At 43.3% G+C, this 8626-nt stretch overlaps 2 protein-coding genes across 4 annotated transcripts in view; one reads left to right on the plus strand and one right to left on the minus strand.

Annotated features, from left to right (window-relative positions):
• Nucleotides 1-417: 417 nt before the first annotated feature.
• leng9 (leukocyte receptor cluster (LRC) member 9) lies at nt 418-6071 on the minus strand. 3 transcript variants are annotated; one of them, XM_005732007.1, is made up of 8 exons: nt 6009-6071; nt 5664-5786; nt 3325-3418; nt 2849-2976; nt 2409-2735; nt 2139-2322; nt 1256-1379; nt 418-1175 (listed from the first exon to the last, which is right to left on the minus strand). In XM_005732007.1, the coding sequence occupies exons 2-8, from the start codon at nt 5776-5778 to the stop codon at nt 513-515; spliced, it is 1635 nt and encodes a 544-aa protein (XP_005732064.1). In that variant the 5' UTR covers nt 5779-5786; nt 6009-6071; the 3' UTR covers nt 418-512. The 3 variants fall into 3 exon arrangements, with proteins under 3 accessions (XP_005732064.1, XP_005732065.1, XP_005732063.1); XM_005732008.1 differs by having other exon boundaries at nt 2139-2319; nt 2409-2738; XM_005732006.1 differs by having other exon boundaries at nt 2409-2738.
• Nucleotides 6072-6110: 39 nt separating this feature from the next.
• flcn (folliculin) overlaps nt 6111-8626 on the plus strand; it is an 8252-nt gene continuing 5736 nt past the window's right edge. Inside the window, exons 1-6 of the mRNA XM_005732009.1 lie at nt 6111-6558; nt 6713-6916; nt 7033-7179; nt 7276-7497; nt 7577-7743; nt 7829-7920. Of these exons, the coding sequence (XP_005732066.1) occupies nt 6713-6916; nt 7033-7179; nt 7276-7497; nt 7577-7743; nt 7829-7920 (832 nt within the window). The 5' untranslated portion in view covers nt 6111-6558. The remainder of the gene's footprint in view (nt 6559-6712; nt 6917-7032; nt 7180-7275; nt 7498-7576; nt 7744-7828; nt 7921-8626) is intronic.

Raw genomic sequence — 8626 nt, forward strand, 5'->3', positions numbered from 1 at the left:
GAACCAGAGCTAACATTTTTAAAATGGACTGCTGCTCTAAAAACTTCAGCACCTTAAGCAGTTTTTTTAAAATTGTGGATTAATTATTTATATGTTGTATTGTAGCCAGGATGTTGTTTTAAGCTTTAGTGATGTTTACAGCCCATCCCCGCCCTTTTCTTTCCTCTATATCTCATCTAGAAATATGAAACATGAGATTTAGTACCTTAACACAGCGGTCCCCAACCCCCGGGCCTCGGACCGGTACCGGTCCGTGAGTTGTTTGGTACCGGGCCGCGAGAGTTGAGGCTCAGGTGTGAAATGTATGGTTTTCAGGGTTTTTATCGGTTTTCAGCGTTATTTTGTTATCGTTTTTATCGTTAACTCGGTTTTCCTGGGTCTTTTCACGTGTGTTATGAATAAATCTTCTTTTTTTCGGTACCGGTACTAGTTTTATTTTGTTGTATTTATCCGCGACACCTTAAAGGCGTGGCTTATTGCACCCAGTAATGTCTGCAAATCAGACTTCTTTATCATCGAAGTGTTACCGTGCACACCCTCTCATAAAAACCGTCTACTTTAGAGCCGCCCATGGCACAAAGGTGTAAGGTGTTAACTGGCAGACGCCCAAAGTTTAAGCCCTTCCCCACCCTCAGGTCCCCCACACCTTCAAATATCCTCTCGGCCTCCCTGTCCAGTACCCTGGCCAGGCTGAGGTGGTAGCGTGGGTTGTAGGAGTCCCTGTGAAGAAAACCCTTTTTCCTGTAGGCCTCCTGCAGACCGCTGTTGAGCTGCTGTAGGTGGAGCTGAGGCTGAGGACTCACGTACAGCACCTTCCCATTGAAATGTTTCAGCTTCACAGGAAAGGTCACAGCTACCGGCGGGTTTCGGTCCAGTTGTGCAAACCGTTGGAGGATCTCCCCAGCAGCCGCCACCTCAGCGGGGCTGTGCAGCACCAGGAGGCACAGGGTGACGTGAAGGCTGGAGGCGGTTTGCCAGTGAGGAGCAGAGGAAGGTATGAGGGAGGTGAGCTCCTTCTGCAACTGCTGGAAACAGGAGAGGATGGCAGGAGTGTTGGCCCGGAAGGTGATGAAGTGTGTGGGTCTCTTCTTAGGGGGGCGACCACCACGCTTCTCTTCTCTCCGCTCCAGAGGTACAGATGGATTCTTGCTAACTTGTTGGGCTGCAGGATAACTCTGTAGTAGAAAGGGAACATTCAAATAACATAACATACAGTGTAAAAGCAAGATTTCACGGTGAGATGTGCTGTACTCACTATACAGTTTTCATGGCCTTCCCAGCTTTCCTCCCATTCTGGCAGAATCTCCCCCTCACCCTCCTCTTTTACACCCGGTGCCTCCTCTTCGGTTGAGGAACTCTGATCGGCTGAAACCTGATGTCTGGAATCAAAGCAGGTGAGCAAAATCAATAAAGAGCCAGCTGTAAACACACATTTTGAAAAATCCATTCTCTAACTTCTAATTGCAAGTTCTTTTCATTCTCTTACAGCTTGTTACATACCTAACATGTGTCACAAAAGCCTGAATGAGGTTGTTATTTGAGGAAGGCAAGCTATAACTGGAGTGCATTTCTCAGCAGGGATAGCTCAGTAGGTAGAGTGGTGGCCCCATGATCGGAAGGTTGGGGGTTCGACTCCACTGAACGGCTACCCTGAGGTACCCCTGAGCAAGGTACCGTCCCTACACACTGCTCCCCGGGCGCTGCACTGGTGGCTGCCCACTGCTTCACTGGGTGAATGGGTTAAATGCAGAGGAACTATTTCCCTATGGGGACTAACACATACACACACACACAGCTTTTCTCTTATTCTCGTCTTCCTGATGCAGAGGTGTGAGTGAAAGAGATGTGGGTGGAGGTCCTCAGACCTCTAGATAGTAACATGCCATTTGAATGCTCCAATCAGAAACGGTCTGATTTAAATCTCTTACTATAATATACCCCCACCCTTATATTCTGCCTCAAATCACTGATGCTGAAGATCCTCAAGCATCTTTCTCATTTTAAGTGTTTTAACATTTAGCACAAAGTGATTTGGGAAAACAATGTGTAGATGCTAACAATGATTTTGGGGGGGTGGGGGTTCTTTTACTTAAGATCTGTTCTGAGTTATATTTAAACGAGCAACACGAACACCAGACCTATCTGCAGCCTCCTCCACAACACATGGTCCTCGTGACTCCTGTTGTTCCTGAGAAGTGTTTCCTGTACACTCTGGTGGTGGTGGTGGTGCAGACTCAGGGGTGTGAATATTTGTCTCATTCGGCTTCTCTTCCTCTGCAGGTGGCTGCTCGTTAGTTCTTTCAAGCGCTGCTGTATTTTCTTCTAAAACAAAACGTAACATTCAGTCATCTTGCAGAATGCATGTGGTCACATGTAAGGTCTGGCAGCACCAAAGCTGCTTGTCCTACCTCTTACTTCCTCTTCCCCTCCAAAGGGGGGAGCCAGAGATTGACCTGTGGAACCGAAAACTCGGTCAGTCCTGGTGTGGCGGTCCCAGACACGGTGCCCTCTGTAAGTGAAGTACTGGATCCTGTGTCTGGGCAGGGCCAGCTCAACAGTGTAATCACAGTCACACGGGTTGGTCTCCCAGTTGAAGTCACAGAAGGGGCGCTCCAGCACGCCGAGGAATCGATCCACATAGCCCACTACAAATTCTGATGCGTCCACCGATGGGTCCCACAGGATCCGGGAGATTACTTCATCTGCTGTGCGCATACGAGGCTTTTTGTTCACTTCTGCTGAAGAGAAACAGTTAAAAAAAAGTGAACGGACAAGTTCCAAGAGTATAAAGCGTAATTGGTCTCATGGAAGTATGATCTCACAGAAAGTTAATTAAATGCGGAGTCACCTGTTCTCTCGTTGTGTTTTGGTTTTGGCACTTTATTCACACTGCCCTTCTTGTTCTTGTGTTTTTCTTCTTCCTGTTTTTCATCCACACCAGGACACAGAGCCCCTGAATCATCCTGTAATGGGTCACTAAGAAAGAGAGCAGCAGTGGAAAAAATGCAGAGACAAGGAGATTGAGACAGAAATTTCATCAGTGAGAGTATTCATCATATCTAGCCAACTGTCCTGCAGATAAAAAAAAAATGCAGACAAAAGGTCATTCCAAAGATATTTACATCCATGTCTCTCTGTCTCCAAACCAAGCTTCTAACATCTGTGATCTGAAGATAAACAGCAGCTATTCTACAATAATTTCCAAAGTCTTTTGTGTTAATTTTGAAAATAAATCCACAAGATGCCAAGAAATGATCTGGAAAAAACTATAAATCCTCATTTATGCTTCTGATGACTTTTCTGAATAAAGTAATGAGAGCAAACCTGTGAGCTAAACGGCATTTGAGGCCAAAATGACATTTTCCTATCCGGAAAAACTGGCACACTTTGGCTCCATCCTTGCAACATTCTGCTGACTCTGAAAGACAGGGCACCAGAGGGAGAGACAGAACAAAAGGTTAAAAATAAAAAGAGCCAACGTTTAATAACACTGAACAGAAGTCATGCAGCATTTCATCCTTTCTTCTGCATTCAAACTATGTCAGAAAAAAACAATGTAATGGCAGCAGAGATCAACAGGTTTTGTTTAAAGCAGTCCCAAGGCATGTTACATCTTATATGGTCACTCGTAATTTTAGGTACCCGTCTTTGCTACAATAAGGCAGTACTCAAAATAATGTTTTTCGCCATTGGACCACTAGAACTGTAGAGCTGACTTTTACCCAGGCCCCTTGTTCATTTTCACAGGCCAAAAAAGTCAATGTGAGAAACTTGTAATCTTCTGCTAAGATTGCTGCATAATTTATTAGCATAACTGACTTAGATTTATGTTATGAATTTATTTTTTTTTTAATTGTAGCTGTAAAAATGCTGTGCCCCTCTTTAGATCTCTAAAAAAAGACAGTGTGGCTGGTGTCAGTCTGCAAGTTCACAAGAATTCTGCCAAATTTAGACAGACACCTTTCATTTTAGCTTCTTCCTGATTCAGTTGTGCTTTCTCTTTGCAAAACAAGCCGATCCACAGAGGTGATGGTATTTTAAAGTTAAAACAAGTGAGTTTCATAAGAAACAACATCACTACCCAAATGTACTTCCTTGCTGACCCTGTGTGACTGGGTCATGGGCTACGCTGAATCCTACAAAAAGTCCAACTTCCAAAAACTGCGAGTTCTAAGATTGTATTTCTTCACATTGATCCCAGCTGTAAAACAGAGGAAATTTACACCCTGTTAGTTTATAGTAGTTTTCACTATCAGTGAAACTATCTTCATCTATCAGACTGTAGTCGCTGTTAAGTTAAAGTGTTCAGCAAAGCGATATGATTGATAAATGAACTATATCAGATCACACATGTGCTACTTATACCATACTTTTAGAAGATGTAGTATGTTTCTACTTAGAACAAAATCCATGAAAAATTTGTAAAATTATGTGGTGTAATTGTAACCATAGAAAACAAATGAGCCACTTTGGCCTCTGGTAAAATTACAAGTTTTAAGTTCATTCTTAAAGTAAAATGGAAGAAAGAAATCTGAGATCCTGATGAAGTACCACAGGGCTTTTACTGTATATGATTATCCTTGCACCACATAATACTGAGCAAGTTCTCTTGGATTTTGTTTTTTCTACTGCTACCACCGATGAGCAGCTGTCAGATCAGCCATGAGAGCTGTGCAGTACTTTTCTTTCTGATTTTTGTTCATGTAGATTTTCACCGTTTCCTTCTGCGTGCGTTTACATTTTGGCTGATGCCTTATATGAGCTTCCGCATCAGTCTATGTCACTCACACAGACATCTGGAAAAAGGATTCCTTATCGTCTGTTCATTTATTAGAAAACCCTCTTATCATTCCCGTTACCATGCTGTGTCATAAATGAATGAGTGAGAAAGAGGCATGGAGAAAATGATGTGTACAGTCCATCTCCAGTCCACTTCCACTGAGTATTATCATATGACAGGTGGCAGTGACTCAACTCAGAGGACTCAAATGTCAGCCAAGTATGCTGTACATGACGAAGTTGCCTTTACACCCAAATAACACGCATCCTGCAATACTATTTAGAGACAGGAGAAATGGACGTGACTCATGACACAAATACTTTACTTATTAGCTCTGAGTTATTTATTAGAAAGGGAGATGGTTGTCTGGATCAGCCACAAGTTTTGGGAGAGTTTTCAACTCTCTTAAATCGAATGCCTATAAGTAAATGTAATTAAACATTACAACTTTGAAATTCTTTAGTATAAATAAAGTTAATCCACAGATTAGTCCGCTGAGTTCCGAGTGGGAGCAGAAGCGGGCAGATCAGAGTCAGTCAATCCTGAAACATTTCCAGCTAAGCAGAGTGGCCCAGCAGGACGTGAAAAATGTAGGAAACAGTTCAATACAGTACTGGACTCCATCCTTCAGCCCCCCTTCTGATGATAAGAGGATCCGGCCACGCGATTACAAAACTAAGACCTGGCCAGAACTCACACCACAGGCTGAACAATATGATTTATAAGTGGATTACTAGGAAAATAATAAGCTGGTGTAATTATATGAGTCAACCAGCAAGGTTTTACTGTACATGTCTAATAACAAGATGTGTTTCAAACCACCTTAGAAGCTTTCACAGACTCACTTTAGATTACATATAGTAAATGTGCGAAACTGATTTACCTCCTTTGGCTTTTGGGGTGTCTTTGCCACTCTGAGAGTCAGCGGGGACCCCTGCCTGTGGACTCGGTGTGTCAGTCGGGTCGGTGGGGGGAACTCCTGATCCACCTGAAGCCATCCTAAGATCTGAGATTTAAAAGTCAGAAAAATCTGCTGTGTCACTCACTGTGTGCAAGTTATCTCTTTGTTGACTACTTAAGAGTGACACACCTATAAAAATTTCATGTTTTAATGCGGAAGTGACGGATTAACGTTGTACAGTGTTAAAAGAAAAGCTAATAAACCAGCTAGTCTGCTAAGATAGCATAATCAAACCATATATACGCTTATAAATCAACCGGAACATACCTTTTAGTACACAAACCTTCAATGAAAACAGTTCCGACTTTTTTTAATTGCCCTTTAACCCCATGTTTGTTATACCAGATTGGGTTATGGGTAATGTAGTTCCACTTTTTCGTTTGCCGAGGAATGGCTCGTTTGTCGTACATAAAGCCTGATATTGGAACACAGAAAAGTCGAAAAACTCTTAAATATGTTCGCGTGCTTTCGCGTCACTGGTAAAGCATTAAAGATGTTTTTGATTCGACGGATAAAACTGAGAAAATGAGCAGCAGTTGGCACGCGTCACTTGTGCCGGAGCGCGTGACTCTGCATCATGTGACGAGGTCTGTTTTTGTTGCCTGCTGGCAGCTACACAAAGGACAAAAAAGTGTAGAAAGCCTCAATTAAAATGTTAGGAACGATGGCTTTTTAAAATACAGGCTCGATGAAGATTTGATTTTGTTTCACGGCGCTGTTATTTTTTTAACGGCACGGCTTTTTGAACACTACGTCCAATGAATACCTCTTTGTGAAGTGTCACCAGTCATTTGTTGAACGTGGTTCTGCACTGAAGGTAAGACCGTCTCATACTGCCACTTGTACCCGTATTTTAACCCCAGTGTAATCTGGTAACGTCAGTGATTAACCAGAACTAGATGTGGGTGTCCTGATCTAAATCAGACATCTTTAGCACAGTAAACATATGAAAACTTGTCTTGTTCTTTCAGATGAATGCTCTGGTGGCTCTCTGTCACTTCTGTGAGCTCCATGGCCCTCGAACCCTGTTCTGCACTGAGGCACTACACCCGCCTTCCCCATCCCCTTCATCCCAGGTAGGTGCCCAAATGCCAGGGGACCGAGATGGTGACCGTGATGGTGAAGGTCTAACCATGAAGGCCAACAGCTCAGCCACACAGAAAGAAATGTGTGAGGTGAGTAGAAGGGGCCTGACTGTGACTTTATCAGATGCTTGGATCCCTCGCTTTATTTGTTCCTTCATTAATTTTCAGCCTTAAAGTACTGATTTCCTTTTTTCTTTGTCTCGTAGGGTTGCCGATCCTTGCCTGCATCTCACCCGGGCTTTGTTAGCATTGATGATGAAACAGGCATCCGCTTCCTTAGTCACCAGCACCCCAGACAGCCCCAGCTTTTCAGCGTGGTCCGACAGGCTTGCGTACGCAGTCTCAGCTGTGAGGTAATTAGTGACATGTTTATGTGGGTGTTGTCTGTGGGCTTTAATCGGCTGATTACTGATATACTTTGTTGTGTTTTCTGTTTGTTTTGGTGTCAGGTGTGTCCCGGACGTGAAGGGCCCATTTTTTTTGGAGACGAGCAACATGGATTTGTGTTCTCACACACCTTCTTTATCAAAGACAGTCTCGCTAGAGGCTTCCAGCGTTGGTACAGTATTGTTATGGTAGCCATGGACAGAATCTACCTTATAAACTCCTGGCCTTTCCTGCTGCGTCACCTGAAGCTTACTATACAGAGTCTGCAGAGCACAGCTCTAAAGGTAGAGCACGTATATAAACATAATAAACTCAGCAGACTTATTAGTGCTTCTGATGTCTTTGGACTGTCCTTTCCATTAGGTGTTTGACAATGAACAGGGAGTTTGTCCCCAGCGAGCTGTGAGGATGAACAGTGCATTTTCACCTGCAGTTTTTCCACACCAAAGGAGCGGCAATGCAGCCCGATCGCTGACTTCGCTCACCCAGCATCCTAACCTCTGGGCCAGCCTGCACTCCTCCTTTAGCTGGTGAGTCATTAGGTTCAAAGAAACTGTTCTTCTTTTTCCAGTCAGTCTCTCACCCGGCTAATGAGTGGTCTCACCTCACTTCCAGGTTACTTAAAGCTTGTGGCAGCCGTCTGACGGAGAAGCTCCTGGAAGGAGCCCCCACCGAGGACACTCTGGTGCTCATAGAGAGACAAACGGGTAGATGCATTGACCTCGATTAAGAGGCGTGATATTTATTTATGCATATACAGTTGTGATCAGAAGTTTGCATACACTCATCATGAACATGAATCTCATAGTAATTTTGGGCTTTAAATGATTCGTTTGAACTGTTATTTTTTCCACAGTGGAATGACATCTTTAATGACTTTAAAAAGCAAGAACTGAATGTACAAGATTGAATTTATTTGGGATTTTCTCGAATCCACACAGTGTCAAAAGTATACATACAGACTCAAATATATACATACACTCCCTCTAAAATTTGGTTTAATGTTCCTTAGGAAGTTGCACCTTAATTGCTCAATAAGTATCTGGCATATTTTGGGGGCTGGGTAGTTGACCCATCTTCTTGGCAGAGTTCATTTAGATTTGTTGGTTTGTTGAATCAGCTCAGCTTATAAGCATAGTCCACAGATTTTCTGAGTGAGGTCAGGGCTTTGGGAAGGTCATTTCAGATGCTTAGTGTTAGCCTGCTTTATCCCTTCCAAAACCAGGTTTGATGTGTTTATCCTGTGGGAATACCAACTGTGTGGAGTTAGTCATCCTTCTTCATTATCCTATCCACTTTGTACAACTTATTATTTGACTGTCAGTCAAAAGGTCTTACAGCACAATGCTTGACATTTCAAGGCAGACTTGAGCCTTGGTGCTTCCTGGCTCAAGTCTTCCAGTATCAACTGAC

The sequence above is a fragment of the Pundamilia nyererei genome, unplaced genomic scaffold (assembly GCF_000239375.1).
Source record: "Pundamilia nyererei isolate P.nyererei 1_Seehausen unplaced genomic scaffold, PunNye1.0 scaffold00045, whole genome shotgun sequence".
Lineage (NCBI taxonomy): Eukaryota > Metazoa > Chordata > Actinopteri > Cichliformes > Cichlidae > Pundamilia > Pundamilia nyererei.

Excerpts from the sequence above, each read along its gene's own strand:
- leng9 (XM_005732006.1), bottom strand. The coding sequence starts at position 5,778 with ATGGCTTCAGGTGGATCAGGAGTTCCCCCCACCGACCCGACTGACACA. Across the intron at positions 3,419-5,663 it reads CACCCCAAAAGCCAAAGGAG|AGTCAGCAGAATGTTGCAAG; the intron begins GTAAATCAGTTT and ends CCTGTCTTTCAG. Across the intron at positions 2,323-2,408 it reads AGGGGAAGAGGAAGTAAGAG|AAGAAAATACAGCAGCGCTT; the intron begins GTAGGACAAGCA and ends GTTTTGTTTTAG.